General features: G+C 41.2%; 1 protein-coding gene across 1 annotated transcript in view; it reads left to right on the top strand.

Annotated features, from left to right (window-relative positions):
• Positions 1-1,219: 1,219 nt before the first annotated feature.
• SUCLG2 (succinate-CoA ligase GDP-forming subunit beta) overlaps positions 1,220-24,943 on the top strand; it is a 264,080-nt gene continuing 240,356 nt past the window's right edge. The window contains exon 1 of the mRNA XM_059940153.1: positions 1,220-1,346. Coding sequence (XP_059796136.1) covers positions 1,263-1,346 — 84 coding nt within the window. The 5' untranslated portion in view covers positions 1,220-1,262. The remainder of the gene's footprint in view (positions 1,347-24,943) is intronic.

Below are 24,943 nucleotides of genomic sequence, written 5' to 3'. Positions count from 1 at the left end.
ACCATTACAGTAATAACTGATTCAAGAAAAAATCAATAATGGATGCTAAATCTAGCCAGTAAACTTGTGATTAAGAATGGGCTATAAAGCTATGTATCTATATCTATGAAAAATGGGGAATGAGGAAAAATATAAATAAGTGGTAAATCTGGGTAAAGGATACTTGGGAGTTTGGGGGTAATGTTCTTGCAACTTCTCTGTAGATTTTTTTTGTCAAAATAAAAATTAAAAAAAATTAAAAGCAGAAAAAGTAAAAAGGGAAGTAAAGCAGAAACAGTTTCCTAGTTCTGTTACATTGTACATTTTCTCATGATCATAGGCTCAAGAATAGAGTAAGGGTAAAAAAAATTCTAAAATGGTACATAATAGGGTGGGGAGAAGACAGCATGGGTTTGAACCTCATTTTTAATCCTTATCAGATCTCTGACCTTCAATAAGTTAGGTAACCTCTCTGTGCCTCAGTTTTCTCTTCTGCAAAATGGGGATTTATACATTGGTACTCACTGGAAAGGTTGCTATAAAGACTAAATTAGTTCATAATTTGTAACGTGCCTGGCACATATTAAGCTTATTTGCTATAGTAATTTTATTACATATACAGTGCTTAGAGTCACGTAAACTCCGAATAAACGCTTGCTCTTGTTCTGGTGATTACTGGCTTAAAATGCTTCAATTGCTTTGTCTTAACCTTCGGTAAAAGATAAAAAATTCTTACTCAGGTGTAGAGGGCATCCACCGACCTCATCAGACCCACTTGCCTCTCCGGTACTCCCTCAAGGCTCAGCTCAAATATCGCTTCCCTAGGCGAGCCTCTGGGGCCCAAGGACCAGACCCGAGGCCTCCCATACTTGGCGTCAGCTCCGTGGGCCGGACCTCAGAGCACTCACGGCAACGGCCAACGTGCACTGGCCCGTCGCCCCAGCATAGTTTAAGCCCCACGACCGTAGGGCTCAGGATGTGTTTTTGCTCACATGGTGAGCCGGGGTAGAACGGTGAGGAGCCCACGGGGCCTCTGAAGGCTGAAAGTGAACTTGGGGCCGAGGTGGGAGTCGCGGCGGGAGACGCAGGGCTCGCGCAGATGTCTCCTCAGGGGCGCTGCCACGTCCCGGGGGCAGCAGGCGGGCCCGGGCGGAGGGGGCGGGGCGAGAGGGGCGGCCAGGCCCCGCCCCCTCCCCTCCCCTCTCCTCCCCCTCCCGCCCTCGCCGCGCCCCGCCTGGCTCGCCGCGCCCCGCCTGGTTTCCCGCGCCGGTTTCCTGGTTAAGATGGCGGCTCCTGGGGCAGCGCAGGCCTGGAAACTTCTGAGAGACCTGTCGCTCCGGTCCCCGCTCCTGGCGGCCAGGTCCCAGGTGAGCGGGCCTCTCGGTGGGAGCCTCGAGCAGCCAGTGGTGCCCTCCTGTCCCTGTCTGTCCACCTCCTCCTGGCCCCGGTGCGCGGCCGCTAGGGCGCCGCACCTGTGGAGGGGACGCGCGGTGCTGCGCCCGGGGCGCACGAGAGACCCCAGCATTTCCCCCCGCCCCGCTTCAGGTGTCGGGGGTCCTAGGCGGAGCGGGGAATGGCAGTCCGGGCCACCCCGGAGTGAGAGCCACCCAGCTGTCAGTTGTCGCTGACGTGGGTTACCCCAGCGCTGCGGAGGGCGCCTGGCGCTGTACCAGGCGCTGCAGGCAAGTTAAGGAAAAGTCCCTGGGACTGGGTTTTGGAGTCCTGAGGTGTTATTATGTGGACAGAAAAAAAATGCACGGCCTGAAAGTTGGGAAATACATTTTATTGGAGGCATCATTGAGGGCTGTATCCTGGGGAAGTTTCTGGATAGCTCTGAGGAACTGTTCCAAAGAGGTAAGGGAGGAGCCAGGATATATGGGAGTTTTGGCTGAAAAAAAACCAAAAAAAAACTTGTAGTGGAACATCAAAAGATTAGGGCTAATCACAAAAATCAGATATGTCAAGGTAGTGATTTTAATGCTTTGCTCAATTTGGGAAGGTGTAAGAGTCTGGGCTTACTGAAGTTATTCCTTTGATATGCATCTTAACTCTCTAGGGCCTGTATCCTGTTTTTCTGCATCCTGAATTCCCCTCAGGGTGCACTGTCTCGGGCGGCTGCAGTGACTGCTGACTTGATGGCAAGCAACATTCTTGTTTAGTAAAACGGCAGGCAACATTTTTTTGTCCACAGTTACCTGCTTTGCCAATTCTGTTTCTGAACCATCGCTCTCTCTTGAGACTATTTGTTAGGCCACATGATGAAGATGCCTAGAAACCCAACCCAGCCTTGCTGGTTTAGTAACTCACCTCCTGGAGTGAGCTCTCTGCCGGCTGCCTGCTTTTGCAGACTTGGGGGGGTGGGTAGTGGTGCTTGAGTTGGTGAAATGAGGGGGTCAAGGAGAAAGATGGGAAACGCTCTCCCTCAATTCAGTGAACAATCAGTCCCAGCACTAAAACACATCAGAGCATTGGCCCTGTCCTGTTTCTCCTTGTTTCAAGAGAATAAAAACCTAGGAGGGCCAATGGTGGATGCTGAATAGCTATTAGAACTTGGCTTCCTGTAGATTTGATCACTACCTTTTGCAGGTGGCAAGAGTCACAGTAGTCAAAAGGTCTTCGGGGAGTTATGAGTTGGTGATGACTCATGGACAAATGACTCAACCACTCGACTTCTGATTCTCCGTTAGTAATACCGCTCTTTTAAAGAAAGGATGATGTGGGGCTCATCCACAGCAGAGCATTGTCCTCGTCCGTTTTCCCATCTTTAATCGATGAGAGGCAAATGATCACTCCTGCAGTTTTAACTAGGATATGCATAGTATGTTTTTTTAAAAAATTGAAAGATAGCTACCAATGATTTTTTGAGTTACTCTAAGCTTTGGTTAATTATGACATCTGAAAGGGTTTTTGTTTTTTTCCTTCTTTCATTTCCTGACTTCTCATTTGTCTTTTTTTGTTAATGTAAATTTAAAAGGTGCTAATAACTTATTACTGTAATATCTTTAATAGGCACTTGACAGTATGGTGGGATAGCAAAAGGAATGGTGGTTTTGTCTAATTAAAGTCACTAATAACTGTTGTAATAGAGTAAGGAGAATACCTCCAGGTGATCAAGTTCTATTCATTATTTAAGTGTTAGAAAAAACAAGAACTGTGGTGTTAACTATGAGAGTAGACTTGAATTGATGAGAAACACGGGGCCTAAGGCAGTGAAAACTCAAGCAAAGGAAATAATTGTGCAGAGAAATCCAACTGTTTAGCTGAAGTATGATAGGGCTTCTTGCCTTACCAAGAAATGGGAGTCTGAACACAACACTGTAGAGAATCTGGGTGGGTGATACCCTTGGTTTGGCAAGAAGACTGGGTAAAAGGATCTCCTACCTCACTGCATGTAGTAACTTTGATTTACATACTTGTGGATGGAGTATTGTCCTGTGAACATAAGCTTAGGAAATGAGTGGTTTTTTTTTTTTTTAAAGTCAGGAATAATACACAGTGTTCAAGGACTGGAAATGGGCATTAGCAAGCATCAGATCCAACCAGCTTATTTCACAGGTAGAAAAATTGAGCACTAAAGAAGTTCAAGGTTATAAAGAGAGTTTGTGGCAGAGCTGATTACAGATTAAAGGTTTACTTTTCAGGTTCCATCATACCAGGCTGTGGTGTAAATTTCCTCATGAAAATAAGTTATATCAGCATGTAAGTTACTCTGCGTAGCATAAAGTTACTATATAACATCCAAGTCACCAACACTACTGACACATTTTAATTTTTTCTTTATAAACATCTTAGAATTGGCAATAAAAGTAGGTGAGTGTTGTTTGTGATTCCTAAGGAACCCTTTTCATATTCTTGAATGCTTCTTTATATCTGCTCTACCTGCCTCTGCATGTATGTTGTGCCTACCTACTCCCTTGCCCACGGCAGACATTACAGTTGAATATGACCCTCTTTTTCTAGGAAACTTAAGAATCCTCACCAAGCGTCTCAGACCTTCTTTGTACCAGACCTTGTGCAAAACTGTTGTGTGTACAGAGATAAATGACCCAGTTTCTGCTGTGAGAAGTAACTTTAACCACTCTCACAGAGGTGCCAAAGAATGACACTTTACCCCCTCCTCGTTGTTAAATTTAACATTTGACACATATTCCTGATGCTAAATGTCATTGACATTTTCTATTTCTTCTGCTGTTGGCTTCTCTGTTTTGACTTTCGATTGATGTTACATCCTTAAAGGGCCACCCTTTTGCCATTTCTTATTTTACATATATTTCTCTATTCAGCTTATACCTAGAACAAGACTCTTACAGGTACTGATATTTGGGGATAGTAAACAAGGCAGGCAGAGATCTTGGCCACATGATACTCCGTTTTAATGGGGGTGGGGAAGGGCTAGACTGTACATACATAGACAATAATGCAAATGATTTCAGCCAGTGACAAATGCTATGAAGAAAATAAAACAGGGTCTTGGGCTGGAGAATGAATAGCTTAGCCAAGATGGTGGGTCATAGATTAGATGATCCAGGAAAACCAATTCGACATTGCATTGTAACACATGTAATAAAAATATACATATTATAAGTGAACAGCTTGATGAGTTTTCACAAACTGAACACGCCCAGGAGATCAGAGCCATATCAAGAAATTAATCATTTAGCAGCAACCCAGAGGGCCCCCTGGTGCTCCTTCCCGTCACTACTCCCACCCAGAAAAGAGTAGCCAGTCCCCTGAATTACGCCACCATACACTGGTTTTGTTCCTTTTTGTACTTTATGTAAATGGAATTATACAATGGATTATCTGAGTGCATACTCACATAATCAACCTTATGTTTATGAGATCCTGGAGGTGACTTTTTGACATTTGAACTGAGACCTGAGTAATGAAAAGTAGCCAGCCAGGTGACACTCGGGAAGAGAGGGCAGCAAGTGCAAAGGCCCTGAGGTGGGACCTGAACTCAACATATCCAGACAGTTAAAGATGTGGAAAGTGACAGTACTAGTCGTGGTCTGAGAGGTAGGCAGGGGCTGGATCAAGTGGGGACTTGTAGGGTCTGATAAAGAGTTTTTAAAAGCTTAGAGTGCTTTGCCCAAAGTTACTCAGCTAGTAAAAAATAGCTGAATCCCAGTCCGGCTGCCAGAGACCAGGCATGTAATTACTGTACAGTGCACTCCTTATTATAAATAGCACAGTACAGCAAGGCACAGCCATGTTGGGCACAGAGATAAGCCTGTTACATTAGTTATGTCTTAGGGGAAATCTTGGTTGAGGGCACTGAGTTTAAATGGTTAGTGATAATCCGATCATGGTATTTTGCCTTTTAGTGCGTTTCCCCTCTCATAGTGGCTGGGTGAAGTTCACAGAGCTGTTCTGTTGTAGGTGAAGCAAAGACGTTGTGGGAAACACTGCCCCTCAGGCCCCTAGTTGTAGAATCCTTGTTGTGTGGTTCTCTACAAAGCCCAGAGCTTCTGTCCAGGAACTCGGGGAGGAATGTGTATTGTTGAAGGAGACCGAAACCCTGTCCCTGCTGTTGTGTATCTCAGAATAGATGACTCCAGCTTAATTTTCTGTTCTTTCCAGAAGTGAGAGGACAAAGATGGATGCCTGGCTTTTAGAAGTGAAGGACTGAAGCTTATGTGCAAGTTTCTGTCAGCTGACTATGGCTGTGGAGGCTGCATTGGAAGTTGTGACTCACCTTTATCTGCCTTCTTGCCTAGAAGAATAAATATCTGACTCTTTTCTTTTTAAAAATGAAGTGCACCTGCAATTTCTGCTGTTAGAAAAGGAAATTCATCTCAAATAATTTAGTTGCTAAACTACTGACTTCTGTGTGGGGAAGACCTTTAAATGATAGCTCTTGTCCCAGATTGGTTTTGTTTACTGTAAATGAAACACTTCTTTCATGGATGAGTACACAGACCCATAGTACTGAGAATTTTGCTGCCCTTGTATCCTGGCCCAATTCTGTAAGCGCAACACCCAGAAACTCACTGACATATCTTGTATTTTGGGGAGGAAAAGAAATTACATATGCAACTTCAGATCATTTGTCTTTCAACTCTTTTTACTATTCACTCAATCTGGAATCGTCCTTTGCTAGCTGCACCCATCATTTTCTGTTACTTGATGAAAACGTTTTGTCTGAAGAACTTGAGAGATTTCTACACGTTTGAGCAAGTGGTAAAGTCAGTATGCTAATGAAATTTGGGGAAATGACACTAGAATTAGTCTGGTAAAGAAGATGTAGGGGAAGGCATGCCAGGTGGAGTGGACTGTGGGCGAAGGCAGAGGGGAGAGAGAAGATGGGGAGATTAGAGGAGTCATTGGGAACAGTTTGGTACGGAGAAGGAGAGGCAGGTGAGTAACAGAAGTGAAGAGCTGGTGGTGATCTTTTAGGCAAATGAAGAAGGAAAGAAGGGCTGTAGAAAGCCCAGAATTCAGCATGGTACAGAACTGGATAACTGAACATCAAGCACATATTGTTCACTTAGTAAATATTTTCTCAGTGCTTAGTCTTTGCCCCATGCTATTTGTTGTAAGCTCCTTGAAGGCAGAGGCTATATTGATTAATTCTTCACTGTAAATCTAGTGCTTTAGAGAATGCTGGGCATATAGATACCTTTAATAGATGAGTTCTATGAGTGAGTGAATGCAGGAAGATACACAGCCCTACCCTCAGGGGGCTCATAGTCTAGTGGCAAAATTGGCGGGTAAACCAATAATTATACAGTAGCATCGTGAGATCAGTAGAGCTATGTTCTTAGTCTTCTGTGACACTGTGCGTGGTCTTGCATGGGGCACTTGCTGTTTCCCTGTCTGAAACACTCTTCCTTCTGATCTCAGGCCTTGTTCTATCCCGTCATTCAGCTTTCTGATTCAAAGTGGTCTTCCCACGGGGCGTTCCCTAATTATCTTATCTGACTCACCTTCTCCCCAGAGATTATTTTCTGCCCCTTGCCTGCTTTTTAACACTTTACCTGGTGGTTTATTATGTGTTTTTTGTTTGTTTTATTGTCTGTCTGCCTTCCTTTCCCACAAATGTAAGAATGTAAGCTCTATGAGGGCAAAGCTTTTTCTTATGCACTGCTATTTCCCCAGCCTGCCTGACCAGGTATTCAGTAAGCTTTTGTGGTCTAAATGAATGCGTGGTGTACACAGAAATGAGAGGCAGGTAAGTAACAGAGATGAGGGTTGATGCAGGTAATTTAGGCAAATGAGGAAGGAAAGGGCTATAGAAAATCTCGTTGTGAAAGGGCTTTCAAAATAATAGGACTGTGCATTTCATATGTGACAGACCCTGTGCAAAGTGATGCCTGCACATTATTTCCTTAACCCTTACAATGTTACTGCAGGGGAGATTGTACTGTCTTCATGTTACAAATAACGGAACAGAGGCATAGAAGGGTCATACTAAATAACCTGCTTAAAATCACAGGGCCAAGGAGTCACCTGCCTCATGCTGATGAGTTACTTACGCTGTTAAAACATTAAGTTACGTTGCCAAAGGGCCCTGTTTGAGCTGAACTATCCAGTTATACTGATTGCTGACCTTTCCCCCTTTCTTTGTCCCTGAGTAATGGGCACCTTGGTGTTTGCACTTATGCCTAGGTGGACTAATCAACGCTGCATGATTGTTCTCTTATCTGACTCTTATCAGGCTCTTATCTGACTCCCTCCTTCTCTGGCTCCAGGGTCTGGGAAACAGTGAGGAGAAAAGGATATGGTTCTGTGTTCAAATAGGACTAAGATCAAATTCTGGGTCTGCCAGGTTCTTGCTCTACTAATTATTGAACTTGACTGAACCTCAATTTATTGTTCTCTGAAAGGAGATAATTCTTACAGATAGTTACAAAGATTAAATAAGATGATATGCATGATGTCTGACACTATGGTTAGATAGTAGGCTCAGAGGGATTATTTCTCTTGCAGTAAATTTGAAGCTACATTTACTTGAATTTTTTTTTTTTTTGGCTTTATTAAGCCAGAATAGTTTTCCTTTCCCAGATTTGATAAGCATTTAGTGTTTGCTGCCATATCAGGGTTAGGTGCTGGCTTGGTGTTTCAAAATGGTTTATTTCACTTAATCCTGCAACAGCGACGTGAAACAGAGGTGATTATTCTCAGTTTACATCTAGGGAACTTGAGGCTCAGAGAGTTCAAGGCCTGTCTCCTGGGCCCCAGTTATCTTCATTATTCCACAGGTGGGGTGAAGGTCTGGTGAGGCGTGAGGTGGCAGGGGGGAGGGTTGTGTGGGGAACTCAGTTGCACCATCCTGGATGTTGCTTGTTCCAGAAATGTTTGCACATCTTGGTGTTGACTTAGTAGCTATGGCTTCTGGACCTCTTATGCATCAAAGATTTGAGGTGGAGGGACACCCAAACACTAGACGGTAGTCATAACATGTACGCAAGGGCAACTGGCACATGCCCTTCACTGTCTGCCCTGTGCACAGGACTGCCTTCAAGGTTTCAGGAATGCTGGAGAAATTGTGAAATTGCATTTCCTTTGGAGGGTGAGTTTTGGGGGATGGTGATAGAGGGTGGAGTTTCCTGGTATTCTGAGTTCAGACTTTGGTCAGTGTGCTGATTACCTGGTCAGCTTTTGCCCCTTTCTAGAAATGATTCCAAAAGAATATCATGTGGATACTAGTCACAAAGGCATAGATTTCTAACATTTACCTCTAACATTTACTTTTATTTTAAAATTGGAGGGGTTTGATGTAGTGTTTGAGTTGGTATTGGAGACATGGCAAAGCTTAAGGAATAGGTCTGAGTTTGGGTCCTGTGAGTGGGGGTGGGATGGGAGTCTGGCATCTCTTTTTCTACCCCTATCCATTTCTCCATGTGCTTACCCCATTTCCATTTCTAGGCTGTCTTAGTCCCAGGGTTGTGACTTGAGGACCCTGAGGAATTTCAGGAGGGCTGCTTTGTGGAGTTAGAGGTGGGGGAGCAGTGAGAGATGAGGCTGGAGACATAAGCAGGGGCAAAATTTCTCTGATCTTGTGAGTCTGGTAATGGAGTTAAGGTTAGTGCTTGAGGGCAGTGGGGAGACATTGAAGGGTTTTAATAGGGGCTAATTTTTTAAAAAAATTTTTAAATTTTATTTTTTGGATGTGTTAGGTCTTCGTTGCTGTGTGTGGGCTTCTCATTGCAGTGGCTTCTCTTGTTGTGGAGCACAGGCTCTAGGTGCGCGGGCTTCAGTAGTTGTGGCACGTGGGCTCAGTAGTTGTGGCTCGTGGGCTCTAAAGCGCAGCCTCAGTAGTTGTGGCGCACAGGCTTAGTGGCTCCGTGGCATGTGGGATCTTCCCGGACCAGGGTTCGAACCCGTGTCCCCTGCATTGGCAGGCGGATTCTTAACCACTGTGCCACCAGGGAAGTCCCCATTGAAGGGCTTTAGACAGAGGAGTGGCAGGAGCAGTTTTATGCTTCAGAGTATTCTTTCTTCATACAGTGTGGAAAGGGTTGGAGGGATTAAGAATGGAAATCATTCAGGTGACTATTGTACTACTTCAGTGCCAGTAGTAGTTATAATTATGCCACAATAATAGGGATAAACCAGGACTGGAATCACACTGCTTGGGTTTAAATCTTGCCCTCAATACTGGTTATCTTTGTGATGTGTGACAATTACTTACATATTTTATTACAAGACTCACTTTTTTTCTTTTTCACATTTCAGCATCTCTGAAAACTGCATGTGTTTGTACACTTGTGTCACAGATTGAGTGACAGTATTTTTTTTCTCCAGTGGTACATGCAATGGAAGAAGATGGGGGTTTGGATCAAAATCAGGGTGACCACATAATTTTTTGCCAAATCAGGATACTTTTGAGAGTGAACGTGAGCACTGTGAGTAATTACGCCAGCAGGTATAGCCGAAACCCAGACTGTGCCTGGAAAGCTGATATATGGTCCCCCTAACTAAAATGGACTAAATGGTGACAGTGGGGATAGAAGAGAAAGATTGACATTATTAAGGAAAGAGGCTGGACAGGATTCATGCTTTCCCTGCTGAGTCCCCATTGCTGGCTTCTTCTCTCCACTGCCATATACCAAAAAGGTGATAAAAGGCTGTGTGTACCATCCCTGAGCAGAGAAGGTGTGAGGAGCTACCGTAGTTATAAAAGATCCCTGCTTGTCTCTGCCGTGGGACCATGTGCTCCGTCCTTATGCCCAAGTGTTCCCTGGACATGCTGTTACGGTCGCAGAACAAGAACAGGCAAATAAAAGAAGAGAAATAGACCCATAAATATGCCAGGCTTGCAAAGTGCACGTTTCTAAACTTGAGTGCAGTGAAGAGCTTTCCAAAGCTCCAAGCCTCCCTTATCCTGAGTTCACAACGTTCTGGGCCCTGGTGGAATCGTGCAGTCTGGCTTAGTTTTTTCCTTTTGTGCTCTCAGTCTTGTGTGGATGATGCAGTTGATTATTAAGGCTTCTTTGATTGAAAGATCTCCTTGGACTTTTCTTAAGGGAAAAAAAAAAGGTTTATTGAAAGGGACACATACTGGAACGCAAGACTAATCTTCCTTGGTGTTGGCTCCTCTGTGCCTCTCCTGTTGTGTTAAGTGGTTGCTAGCTCGTGGTACCATTTCTCTATAACTTGTACCTGCCCATAACTTTGCCCATTGCTGGGCCCACTCCAGCTTCCTGACCCAAGCACATCACTCAGCTTCTGTCTCTCAGAATGTTACAAGTCTAATAACAAGAACATCTCATCAGTCTGGCTCAGCCTTTTGCACTCACATGCGGGTCACTGGCCAGCTGAAAGGCGGCTGGTTCTTTTTAAGGTACCCACCTCCGCCTTACCACCTATGGCTGAGGTGGGGAGGTCTCAGAGAGGAGCAGCACCATGGCCCCCCGAGTAGGAGAGCTCTGAGTGCAGTGTTGATGGGGTGGCCTGATCCATTTAGAGTTCCTTCATGAACTGCTGCTAACTTGTCCGTCTTCTTTTCTCCAAGTTCACATGTTCACGTTTGCTTTGTTTCCTTTTTCACATTCCCAAATTTCTGAAGATCTTATTACTATTCACTTGGCTGGTCTTAGTTAGATTAATTTATCAGAGATTAAGGTCATGGTAGTGGGCCTTGTTTTAGACCGCTTTCTTATGATCATAACTAAAATAATTCTCGGGAGAGAATTACTAAATGGGAAAATGGGGTATCATGGGAAGTCAGCTTGTCCATCCAAATAGCCAAGTGAGTGTTTCCAAGACAAATGTAGACAACAGGCTTCATATGGCCCTGGAATACTTCCTCAGCTTTGCTTGGAGCAATATTCTGAGTTGAAATAACCCAACTTCTCTTGGTTCACCTCCACTTTATGCTTCCCAAAGGGGATTTGTTTGGGTCCTTTTGCCACCACTCAATAAAAAACTGCCATATTGGGCAGGACTTCCTTGAAGCCGCCTGCAGAGGATGCTGGCTCCCACATTAGTCCCTGGTGCAGTGAGGGGGGACTCGGGGCACAGGGTTTATTTCATTTAAATCATGAGTAGGAAGACTATATTTTATCCTTAAAACTGGGGCACTTTTGATAGTTAAAAGGGAGCACTGTTAATAATTATGCCAGGATAATAGGCATAAACCAGGACTGGAACGAGACTGCCTGTGTTCAAATCTTGCGTGCAACACTTAGTAGATTTGTGACCTTCGGAAAATTACTTAGGTATTTCATTGTAAGACACACTTTTTTCTTTTTCACATTTCAGCATCTCTGAAATATGGATGTGTTTTACAGCTGTGTCATAGATTGATTGGCAGGTTTTTCCCAGTGGTACATTAGAGTGGTGCAAAAAAGTTGTTCATTCTTAAACTTGATGAAATTTCTGTGCCTCAGTTTCCTCATCTGTAAAATGTAGGGAGCTACAGTATTCACCTCCCAGAGTTACAATGAGGATTAACTGAGGCCATGCCTATCATCTTAGCACCATGCCCTAGATGATCAATAAACTTTAGTTTTTGGTTTTGGTATTATTGTCACTAGCTTTAATAAATTGTAGTTAAATCATAGTTAATTAAATCATATTACATAATATGTGATGAATTGGGAGATTGGGATTGACATGTATACACTGATGTGTATAAAATGGATGACCGATAAATAAATAAATAAACATAAAAAAATAAAAAGGATGTTCTCAGAAAAAAAAATTGTAGTTAAAGCATAGTTAATTAAATCATATTACATAATATGATTAAATCACATTTAACTTACATGTGTTGATTAAATAAAATATATTATTTAAGTAAAATAGATTAAATAAAATATCAAAATATATTAATTAAAATACACTAATTGAAAATGTTTAATTAAAATATATTAAATATATATAATATATAATTAAGTTACGGTTACATAAGTAATAAACAGAAAGGCTTTATTTTTGTAAAAAGCCTCCTTCGGTGTTTTGCCTGCCTTCCTCCTAAACCCCCTCAACATTGCAACTTGCAAGGGAGATGAACAATGTAAGCAAAGTAGGGGATTAGAACAGTCAAGCTGGGGAAATGACATGGAAGGAGAGAGAGGCTCTCTGTAGTGCCTTATTGGTGTCAGGAGTGGAGGACTACAATGAAGTCTCTTGGGAAAAGGACTTTCTTGCACTTAGCCCCAGATTGGGAGTGGAGACCAGCCATTTAGCTTTATCAGAAAATTTACAGTTTTCACCTTATCAATGGAGATCTCTTCACATTTTTATAAGGAAACTATCTTTATCTTTTGTTTGATGTCACTATTTTCTGCTAGTGCTCTCCTGACTGCTGTCCAAATGACCACCTGGACTTTGAAGGACATATTTGGGTTAACTTAACTTTGAAAAGAAGGGGAGGAAAACCACATTTAATATGCACTCTTATACCAGCCTTAGGGCTTACATAGGCCTTTAATAAGTAATATAAAGAAAGCTGAGAGTTATTAATTATTTTTCATTAAGCAAATAAACTATTAATGGTGAATATTTCTTCGTTAAGGTTCAGAACTCTTTTTAAAGTGATGTATCATTAAAATTGAAAACCAACAATACAGGGAAAGAAAGATTTTTTCAGTTTTTAACCTTTTTATAATTAGCATGAAAAAATAAATGTGCTATTTGGCTAATTAGAAAAACTAAGTTTTGAGATAGTGAAGTTGTAAACAGATTATCCTCACTAATTTAAAAATGATGACGGATTGAATGGCTGAGTGTTGAGGAGATTAGCTTGAAATGGAAGCAGAAGTCTTGAGACTGGTTTTTGGGGAGACTGAGCCTAAGGGTGTAGATTCTAACATCAGTTCCAATGTATGGGTTTTCCAATACCACCAAGCAGTTCTCCACCAGCTGCGTGTCCTACAGTCCAACTGAATTCTGACATTGTTGACATGGAAATAGCATTAGATTCCACAAGTTAAGGGCACAGTCCAACAAGACTGCCCCCACCCCACTTCAGAGGCCAATATCAAGTCTACGTTGTCACTTGTACTTCTAAGTGACTGACTATAGATTGGAGGTTCCCATGACCCCCCCCTCAGGTTCCATTAATTTGGTAGAGTGGCTCACAGAATGTAGAGAAATATTTTACTACCTAGGTTACCAGTTTATTGTAAAAGGCTATATAACTCAGTAACAGCCAGATGGAAGAGATGCCCTGGGCAAGGTGTGTAGAGAGGGTTATAGAGCATAGCACTCTCCCTGAATCTCCACATGTTCACCACCCCGGAAGCTCTCCGAGTCTCCTGGTACAGGGATTTTTATGGAGGCTTTATTACATAGGCAAGATTGATTAAATCATTGGCCTTCAGTGATTGAACTTAATCTCTAGCTCCTCTCCCCTCCCCTGAGATGGAGGAGTAGGACTGAAAGTCCCAACCCTCTAATCACTAGGCTGGTTCCCCTGGCAACCAACCCCCATCCTTAGGTTACCTAGTGGCTTTTCAAAAGTTGTCTCATTCATTTAACAAAGACACCTTTATCACTCTCTTCACTTAGGAAATTCCAAGCGTTTTAGGAGCTCAGTACAAGGACTGGGGATGAAGACCAAATATATATTTATTATAAATCACAGAATCACAGGGTGCTGTTAGGATTGGAGTACCAATTCCAAAACTCCTAGCAGGCATGTTGTGAGTGTAATAGATGCTTTCTTTTTTGTTTGATATACGTTTATGGTGAGGTATTTATGAGTGATATAAAATTGATTTTATAACTAAATTTTATATAAAATATTTTAATGTGGGGAAAACTTGCAGAGTTAAATTTTAGATAAGGATGAGAGAAAAGTGTTAAATTTCCTTTTCCGCTGAAGTGCCCCAAGTAGGAATGGCATTTCATTTCTCTTAATATTGGCAGTATATCAATAACTTTATGTTTACAGTAATCCACGAGTTACAGTATTCCTTACTTGAAGATACTTTGTTCTGTGCTACAGTATGATTCTACCCCCCCACCCCCCAACATACTTCAAAGTCTTTTTTAATAGGTCAGACAAGAATCCCTTTCGTGGAACTTTGAAGTTTTAAATAAGCAACATTGTCATAATTTAAGTAAAATTAATTATGAATGTGAAGCAGTGTTTTTGTGACTGAATTTTTTTTTTAATATCTTTATTGGAGGATAATTGCTTTACAATGTTGTGTTAGTTTCTGCTGTATAACAAAGTGAATCAACTATACGTATACATATATCCCCATATCCCCTCCCTCCTGTGTCTCCCTCCCTCCCTCCCTATCCCACCCCTCTAGGTGGTCACAAAGCACCGAGCTGATATCCCTGTGCTATGCGGCTGCTTCCCTCTAGCTGGGTATTTTACATTTGATAGTGTATATATGTCCATGCCACTCTCTCACTTCGTCCCAGCTTACCCTTCCCCCTCTCCATATCCTCAAGTCCATTCTCTATGTCTGCATTTTCATTCCTGTCCTGCCCCTAGGTTCTTCAGAACCATTTTATTTTTTTTTTGGATTCCATATCTATGTGTTAGCGTACGGTATTTGTTTTTCTCTTTCTGACTTATTTCACTCTGTATGACAGACTCTAGGTCCATCCATCTCACTACAAATAACTCAGTTTCGTTTCTTTTTATGGCTGAGTAGTATTCCATTGTATATATGTGCCACATATTCTTTGTCCATTCATCTGTCGATGGACACTTAGGTTGCTTCCATGTCCTGGCTATTGTAAATAGTGCTGCAGCGAACACTGTGGTATATGACTCTTTTTGAATTACAGTTTTCTCACGGTATATGCCCAGTAGTGGGATTGCTGGGTCGTATGGTAGTTCTATTTTTAGTTTCTTAAGGAACCTCCATACTGTTCTCCATAGTGGCTATATCAATTTACATTCCCACCAACACGGCAAGAGGGTTCCCTTTTCTACACACCCTCTCCAGCATTTATTGTTTGTAGATTTTTTGATGATGGCCATTCTGACTGGTGTGAGGTGATACCTCACTGTAGTTTTGATTTACATTTCTCTAATGATTAGTGATGTTGAACATCCTTTCATGAGTTTGTTGGGAAACTGTATATCTTCTTTGGAGAAATGTCTAGTTAGGTTTTCTGCCCATTTTTGGATTGGGTTGTTAGTTTTTTTGATATTGAGCTGCATGAGCTGCTTGTAAATTTTGGAGATTAATCCTTTGTAAGTTGCTTCATTTGCAAATATTTTCTCCCATTCTGAGGGTTGTCTTTTTGTCTTATTTAAGGTTTCCTTTGCTGTGCAAAAGATTTTAAGTTTCATTAGGTCCCATTTATTTATTTTTGTTTTTATTTCCCTTTCTCTAGGAGGTGGGTCAGAAAGGATCTTGCTGTGATTTATGTCATAGAGTGTTCTGCCTATGTTTTCCTCTAAGAGTTTTATAGTGTCTGGCCTTACATTTAGGTCTTTAATTCATTTTGAATTTATTTTTGTGTATGGTGTTAGGGTGTGTTCTAATTTCATTCTTTTACGTGTAGCTGTCCTGTCCAGTTTTCCAGCACTGCTTACTGAAGAGGCTGTCTTTTCTCCATTGTATATTCTTGCCTCCTTTATTAAAGATAAGGTGACCATATGTGAATGGGTTTACCTCTGGGCCTTCTATCCTGTTCCATTGATCTATATTTCTGTTTCTGTGCCAGTACCATACTGTCTTGATTATTGTAGCTTTGTAGTATAGTCTGAAGTCACGGAGCCTGATTCCTCCAGCTCCGTTTTTCTTTCTCAAGATTGCTTTGGCTCTTCGGGGTCGTTTGTGTTTCCATACAAACTGTGAAATTTTTTGTTCTAGTTCTGTGAAAAATGCCATTGGTAGTTTGATAAGGATTGCATTGAATCTGTAGATTGCTTTGGGTAGTATAGTTATTTTCACAATGCTGATTCTTCCAATCCAAGAACATGGTATATTTCTCCATCTGTTTGTATCATCTTTAATTTCTTTCATCAGTGTTTACAGTTTTCTGCATGCAGGTCTTTTGTCTGCTTAGGTAGGATTATTCCTAGGTATTTTACTCTTTTTGTTGCAGTGGTAAATGGGAGTATTTCTTTAATTTCTCTTTCAGATTTTTCATCATTATTGTAAAGGAATGCAAGAGATTTCTGTGCATTAATTTTGTGTCCTGCTACTTTACCAAATTCATTGATTAGCTCTAGTAGTTTTCTGGTAGCATCATTAGGATTCTCTATGTATAGTATCATGCCATCTGCAAACAGTGACAGCTTTACTTCTTCTTTTCCGATTTGGATTCCTTTTATTTCTTTATCTTCTCTGATTGCTGTGGCTAAAACTTCCAAAACAATGTTAAATAACAGTGGTGAGAGTGGGCAACCTTGTTTGTTCCTGATCTTAGTGGAAATGGTTACAGTTTTTCACCATTGAGGATGATGTTGGCTGTGGGTTTGTCATATATGGCCTTTATTATGTTGAGATGTGTTCCCTCTATGCCTACTTTCTGGGGGATTTTTATCATAAATGGGTGTTGAATGTTGTTGAAAGCTTTTTCTGCATCTATTGAGATGATCATATGGTTTTTCTCCGTCAGTTTGTTAATATGGTGTATCACATTGATTGATTTGCATATATTGAAGAATCCTTGCATTCCTGGGATAAACCCCACTTAATCATGGTGTATGGTCCTTTCAATGTGCTGTTGGATTCTGTTTGCTAGTATTTTGTTGAGGATTTTTGCATCTATGTTCATCAGTGATATTGGCCTGTAGTTTTCTTTCTTTGTGACATCTTTGTCTGGTTTTGGTATCAAGGTGATGGGGGCCTCGTAGAATGAGTTTGGGAGTGTTCTTTCCTCTGCTATATTTTGGAAGATTTTGAGAAGGATAGGTGTTAGCTCTTCTCTAAATGTTTGATAGAAATCACCTGTGAAGCCATCTGGTCCTGGGCTTTTGTTTATTGGAAGATTTTTATTCACAGTTTCAATTTCAGTGCTTGTGATTGGTCTGTTTATAGTTTCTTTTTCTTCCCAGTTCAGTCTCGGAGGATTGTGCTCTTCTAAGAATTTGTCCATTTTTTCCAGGTTGTCCATTTTATTGGCATAGCGTTGCTTGTAGTAATCTCTCATGATCATTTGTACTTCTGCAATATCACTTGTTACTTCTCCATTTTCATTTCTAATTCTATTGATTTGAGTCTTCTCCCTTTTTTTCTTGATGATTCTGGCTGATGGTTTATCAATTTTGTTTATCTTCTTAAAGAACCAGCTTTTAGTTTTATTGATCTTTGCTATTGTTTCCTTCATTTCTTCTTCATTTATTTCTGATCTTTATGATTTCTTTCTTTCTGCTAACTTTGGGGGTTTTTTGTTCTTTTTTCTCTAATTGCTTTAGGTGTCAGGTTAGGTTGTTTATTTGAGATTTTTCTTATTTCTTGAGGTAGGATTGTATTGCTCTAAACTTCCCTCTTAGAACTGCTTTTGCTGCGTCCCATAGGTTTTGGGTTGTTGTGTTTTTATTGTCATTTGTTTCTAGGTATTTTTTGATTTCGTCTTTGATTTCTTCAGAGATCTGTTGATTATTTACTAGTGTTTTGTTTAGCCTCCATGTGTTTGTATTTTTTATAGTTTTTTTTCCTGTAATTGATATCTAGCCTTATAGTGTTGTGGTTGGAAAAGATACTTGATACAGTTTCAGTTTTTGTAAATCTATCAAGGCTTGATTTGTGACCCAAGATATAATCTATCCTGGAGTATGTTCCATGAGCTTTTGAGAAGAAAGTATATTCTGTTGTTTTTAGATGGAATGTCCTATAAATATCAATGAAGTCCATCTTGTTTTATGTGTCATTTAAAGCTTGTGTTTCCCTATTTATTTTCATTTTGGATGATCTGTCCATTGGAGAAAGTGGGGTGGTAAAGTCCCCTACTATGCTGTGTTACTGTCAGTTTCCCCTTTTATGGCTGTTAGCATTTGCCTTATGTACTGAGGTGCTCCTATGTTGGGTGCATAAATATTTACAATTGCTATATCTTCTTCTTGGATTGATCCCTTGATCATTATGTAGTGTCCTTCTTTGTCTCTTGTAATAGTCTTTATTTTAAAGTCTATTTTGTTTGATATGAGAATTGCTACTCCAGCTATCTGTTGATTTCCATTTGCATGGAATATCTTTTTCCATCCCCTCACTTTCAGTCTGTATGTGTCCCTAGGTCTGAAGTGGGTCTCTTGTAGACAGAATATGTACAGGTATTGTTTTTGTATCCATTCAGCCAGTCTGTGTCTTTTGTTTGGAGCATTTAATCCATTTACATTTAAGGTAATTATCGATATGTATGTCCCTCTTACCATTTTCTTAATTGTTTTGGGTTTGTTATTGTAGGTCTTTTCCTTCTCTCGTGTTTCCTGCCTAGAGAAGTTCCTTTAGCATTTGTTGTAAAGCTGGTTTGGTGGTGCTGAATTCTCTTAGCTTTTGCTTGTCTGTAAAGGTTTTAATTTCTCCATCGAACCTGAATGAGATCCTTGCTGGGTAGAGTAATCTTGGTTGTAGGTTTTTCCCTTTCATCATTTTGAATATGTCTTGCCACACCTTTCTAGCTTGCAGAGTTTCTGCTGAAAGATCAGCTGTTAACCTTATGGGGATTCCCTTGTATGTTATTTATTGTTTTTCCCTTGCTGCTTTTAATATTTTTTCTTTGTATTTAATTTTTGATAGTTTGATTAATATGTGTCTTGGCGTGTTTCTCCTTGAATTTATCCTATATGGGACTCTCTGCACTTCCTGGACTTGACTGACTATTTCCTTTCCCATATTAGGGAAGTTTTCAACAATAATCTCTTCAAATATTTTCTCAGTCCCTTTCTTTTTCTCTTCTTCTTTTGGGACCCCTATATTTCGAATGTTGGTGCATTTAATGTTGTCCCAGAGGTCTCTGAGACTGTTCCCAATTCTTTTCATTCTTTTTTCTTTATTCTGCTCTGTGGTAGTTATTTCCACTATTTTATCTTCCAGGTCACTTACCCTGCAGTTCTTCTGCCTCAGTTATTCTTGATTTCGTCTAGAGAATTTTTAATTTCATTTATTGTGTTGTTCATCATTGTTTGTTTGCTCTGTAGTTCTTCTAGGTCCTTGTTAAACATTTCTTGTATTTTCTCCATTCTGTTTCCAAGATTTTGGATCATCTTTACTATCATTACTCTGAATTTAGGCTGCCTATTTCCTCTTCATTTGTTTGGTCTGGTGGGTTTTTACCTTGCTCCTTCATCCGCTGTGTATTTCTCTGTCTTCCCATTTTGCTTAACTTACTGTGTTTGGGGTCTCCTTTTCACAGGCTGTAGTTTCGTAGTTCCCATTGTTTTTGGTGTCTGCCCCCAGTGGGTAAGATTGGTTCAGTGGGTTGTGTCAGCTTCCTGGTGTAGGGGACTGGTGCCTGTGTTCTGGTGGATAAGGCTGGATCTTGTCTTTCTGGTGGGCAGGACCGCGTCTGGTGGTGTGTTTTGGGGTGTCTGTGAACTTATTATGATTTTAGGCAGCTTCTCTGCTAATGGGTGGGCTTGTGTTCCTGTCTTGCTAGTTGTTTGCCATGGGGTGTTCAGCACTGGAGCTTGCTGGTCGTTTAGTGGAGCTGGATCTTAGCATTGAGATGGAGATCTCTGGGAGAGCACTCGCCGATTGATATTACGAGGGGCCTGGAGGTCTCTGATGGACCAATGTCCTGATCTCGGCTCTCCCACCTCAGAGGCTCAGGCCTGACACCTGGCTGGAGCACCAAGACCCTCTTGGCCCCGGTTCATGCGCTTCCCATCACTTGCCCAACTCCTGCCTCCGCGCCTCCCTTCCTTTAGTTTGATCTTTACTTCCCACACCAGGTGGGGGGCGGAGGGCAGTGCAGAGGATGCCAAGGGGCAGCTGCCCTGCTGTGTCCTTGTCCGCACCCCACGCCGGGCCTGCTGCGTCCCTCCCAGTCATGGGGCGGGGTCCGCAAAGACAGCCCGACTGCCGGACAGACCCACACACCCTGTGATTGAATTTTGGGGTGTTGAGGCAAGTAGCAAAGGAATTGCTTTTTTGATTCAAAGTTTGGACCAGCAAATGCCTTTTATGTCTCTGAAACCTTGTTTTTGCTCCCCACGCTTTTAAAGGTACTAAAATTATAAGTGAATATACTTCTTATTTTTAAATTTATAACTTTTTTATTGTGGTAAAATATACATAACATATAAAATTTACCTTTCAACTGTTTTTAAGTGCACCTTTTTGTGGCATTAAGTGTATTTACATTGTTTTGCAACCATCACCACCATCTGTCTCCAGAACTTTTTCATCTTCCTCCATCTGAAACTTTTGTATCCGTTAAACACTAATTCTCCGTTTTCCTCTCCCCCACCAGACTCTGGAAACAGCCATTTTGCTCTCTGTCTCTATGAATTTTTCTACTTTAGAATCTTACATAAGAGGATTCATAAAATACTTGTTTTTTGTGACTGGCTTATTTCACTTAGCATAATGTTCTCAAGTTTCATCCATGTTGTTGCATGTGTGAAGCCAAATCCCTGTAAAGCTGAGTTCCTCTGCCAAGTTCATGATGAACCTCTCTTTCTAAAACTGTATTCCCTTTCTTGTCCCACCTGTTCCCCTCGAGCTTGAGGAGTATCAAAGAAAAGAGGGGATTGAAGCTGAGCAGGGTCCTGAAGGGCCTTTCTGGGTACAAAAGCCTTTCCATGTCCCCAGTTTCTTGTTTGTAGGAAAAAGACTTAAGCCTCCTGTACCTTCCCTGAGTGTCAAAGGGCTGATTCAAGCAGTTACTAATGAGGGAAGTGAGGGAATGCAGAAACAAAGGAAAAGCAGTCAAGAGACAATTGTGCAGTGATAAGGCAGGGTCCTAGTTCCTCCTCAAGGGGTGGACATAGCAATCTGATACATATCTTCGAGTTGTTCTGTAGGAACTAAGGCCCTCCACTCAGGTGGAGGATGGCAGCTACATGCTGAGATCCCAGATTGGTTGGAACCAGAAGATTGATGAATGAGATTTCTGGAACACCACCCTCTTACCACACCAGTAACCAATCAAAAGAAAGTCATACACCTTGCAGCTGTCACCTCAAATGTTGCCTTTAAAAACTGTTCCCTGAAAACCATTGAGGAGTTCAGGTCTTTCGAGCATGAGCCTGCTGTCCTTCTTGCTTGGCCCTTGCAATAAACCTTTCTCTGCTCCAAACTCCAGTGTTTTGTTTTGTTTGGCCTCACGGTGCATCATTTCTACAAACTCGGGTTCAACAGCATGTGTCAGAATTTTCTTCCTTTTTAAGACTGGATGATATTCTGCTGTATGTGTATATATAACATTTGTTTATATCCTTCATCAGTGGATCCTTGGGTTGCTTCCACCTTCCCGTATCTGGTCAAAATGTCTGTTAAGAAATACCTTTAAGGTTAATATTTTATTAAATATTCATAATCATTTATCTTTCTATTAGGTATTTGTTAAATGCATAATAGGTGCATTATTAGGCCCAGAAGGTAGTGGGTTGGTAGGAAGCTTGGGCACATGAGACAGCTACTGCCTTTAAGGAACATACAGACGTGTGGTGGAGACCAATGGGAAATGGACAATTACAGTGAGAGGTGTTTGGTGTTCAAGAGGGCTTCCCAGGGCTCTCTGGGTATACAGCTGTACTGCTTCTCTTGGACTCCCCTACACAGTGGCTGTTAATAGTGTCTGTCGGGATAATCTGAAGTTAGGCCCATGTAGAAATAGACACCTGACATTTATCAAGCACATTCCTTAGGCCAAGTCTGGTACTGTGCACCTGAAGAGGATTGTCTCCTTGAGTCCTCATAACGACCCTAGGAGGTAGACACTCTCATTGCCATTGCTAAGCCCATTTTAAAGTGCAACAAACCATGGTTCAGAGACTTTAAACAACTTCCCTGTTGTCACAGCTATTGTCCTGCACAGCTCCTTGCTGTGCCACTCACACTGATCTCTTCTCTTGTGCCTGTTATGCGTTGAATTGTGTCTTCAAAATTCATGCCTTGAAGGCCTAACCACCAGTACCACAGAATGTGACCTTACTTGGAAATGGAGTGTTTATGGAGATAATCAAGTTAAAAGGAGGTCATTAGGGTGGGCTCTAATCCAATAGGACTGATGTCCTTATAAAAGGGGGAAATTTAGACTCAGAAATGCAAGCAGGGAGAATACTGTCTGAATACAAAAAAAGAGATAAGGGTGATGCTTCTATAAGCCAAGGAACACCAGAGATTACCAGCAAACTACTAGAAGCTAGCTGAGAGGCATGGTTACAGATTGTCCCCCACAGCATCAGACGGAATCAACCCTCAGATCAACCCTTGATCTCAGACTTTTAGTTTCCAGAACTGTGAGACAATACATTTCTCTTGTTTAAGCCACCCAGTCTATGGTACTTTGTTATGGCAGCTCTAGGAAGCGAATACTCTGCCCCTTGGCATTGTGTGGTGTGCATGCTGCTTGGTTCATCTTGAGCTTTTCCACCTAGACATTTTTGGAGTCTCTGCGCTTATCCTAGACATGTACATCATCTTTTATAGCTGCTTGGGAAGCTAGCCCATGAATGATGACCACGAGTTGTCTTGCTTTAATAGGCTTAATATACTTGTTTGGAACCAAAACATTGTTTCCCACTATCCCATTCACCATTGTTGGATTTGAGAAGCTCTGACCATTTCTGAAAGTGAAATCGATTTAAAGGAAGAAGAAAAGACTATCCTAAGGAATGGGGCACAGGCTTTGATACCACTTCCGAAATAGAAGTTCTAGAAATACTTTGAACAGTAGCAAAAAATTGGAATAAATACAGAGCCTTACTTCTTCAGATGTGTCAATTTCTGGTATTTTTTCCTTTTGCTTAAATAAAATAACAATAAACCTCATTATTTTTTGATCTCTCAGTTCTTAACTATTCTTTTTAATTCAGACAGCTCATCCAAGGTTAAACAAAAAAACTACATTTTAAAACTTGTGTTACAGACCTTTTAAAAAACAGTTATATAACTTAATCCAGCTGATTTTGTAATCAGAAGCATAACACCAAGCACTGTTTTTCTTCAGTAGTATAAAGTTGAAATTTAAGAATAATCAGCATGCAATCAAAAGCTGATTATAAATGAACAATAATGAACATAAAAATGAAATCAATTCTGAGGGTTATAATGAAAGAAAAAAAGGAGTAATAGAAGTAGTCAAAAAAGGGGAGCCATAAAAAAAGTGTATTGTTATGCTAATAGGAAAATAGTGGATGAAAATCAGCCAGCAATGTTCCATGGAATTCTCAAAGAGTTTTGGGGAGAATGGGGGAAACAAACATTATAAGAGTAAAAATCTATATACTTGTATTGATTTACTGCCGTTGATGAAGTCATCTAGGAAACGTCATAGTGGTTTTAGGAATGAACCACATCTTGATTCTAGATGCTGGCAGATGGCATGGAAAGAAAAGGTTAATTGTGTCTATTTCTGGCCCACTGATCAACTGTGTGGCTTTAGGGAAGACATTTGGTTTTTCTCGGACTCAATTTACTCATTAAACTGTTTAACATTTATTGAGCATCGATTATGTACCATGAATTGTGGTATGTGCTAGATACATACACAGCTTTGCAAAATGGCTACTAAAGCAACACTTCCTTAGTGTGGGGTGCATACCATTGGCGTTACACAAGACTAGGTAACATGGGGATGCAGCATCAAACACCAATGAGTCACATAGTGAGGAAGTTACTTTCTTTTAAATATCTTTGAAACCTTAAGATTTTGTCAAGGAGAATTATTTGGTCCTGTGCCAGTGTACTTTTAAGATATTCAGCTCAGAACTTTCTGCCTGGACTAGCCAGAATTGAATTTCTTTTATTTTTAAATTGTATTGGTATCACCTTCTAGTAATGCAAACAGCATGGCTAGTGATATAAAGTAACCTTTTAAAATAGAGTTCTTTAATTTAAAATCAGCCACATAAAGAAATCGGTAATGGTATTAGTGTTCTGTGGATATAGCAAGAATTGGGTGTGAGTGATTGTCATTTGGGGAACTTTGAACCAGTATAACCCTTAGATTTCTTTTAGTTTGTGTTCCCTGGTAGCAGATCCTGAGAAAAGGATTCATGTGAAAGTGATTTTAGGGGGAGGTATTCCTAGGAAAATCTGGAAGGATTGGGGAAGTTGAACCTGTAGGAGGAGGAGGCTGAGAAGGGTGTGTTATTAAGCTGAGTCTGAGGAGGTAACTTTGCTTTATTTCTACAGGGCAGCTTTGGAAAAAGTGTGTGACAACCTCAGAATTGTCCCTATGAGCAGAAGGGGAGTTGAGGTATTTATATACCCTCATCCCTCCCATAGGGATGTAAATTCCCAGGCACTCTGGGTCTTCATGCCTAAGGTCAAGTTGGCTTCAGTACCCCATGACAAAGGGCCACAGGGTCTGGCTGTTGGAAGTGAGAGCATGCAGAGTCTGCGTGCAAAAAATGTTGGAGGGATCTGAGGCCACGCGGGTGGCGCACCGATGGCATCTGCCGCAAGTCTCTTCCATATTTAAG

Source organism: Balaenoptera ricei, chromosome 11, assembly GCF_028023285.1.
Source record: "Balaenoptera ricei isolate mBalRic1 chromosome 11, mBalRic1.hap2, whole genome shotgun sequence".
Lineage (NCBI taxonomy): Eukaryota > Metazoa > Chordata > Mammalia > Artiodactyla > Balaenopteridae > Balaenoptera > Balaenoptera ricei.
The sequence above is the reverse complement of the archived record's forward strand: the minus strand, read 5'-3'. Positions and strand labels throughout refer to the sequence as shown.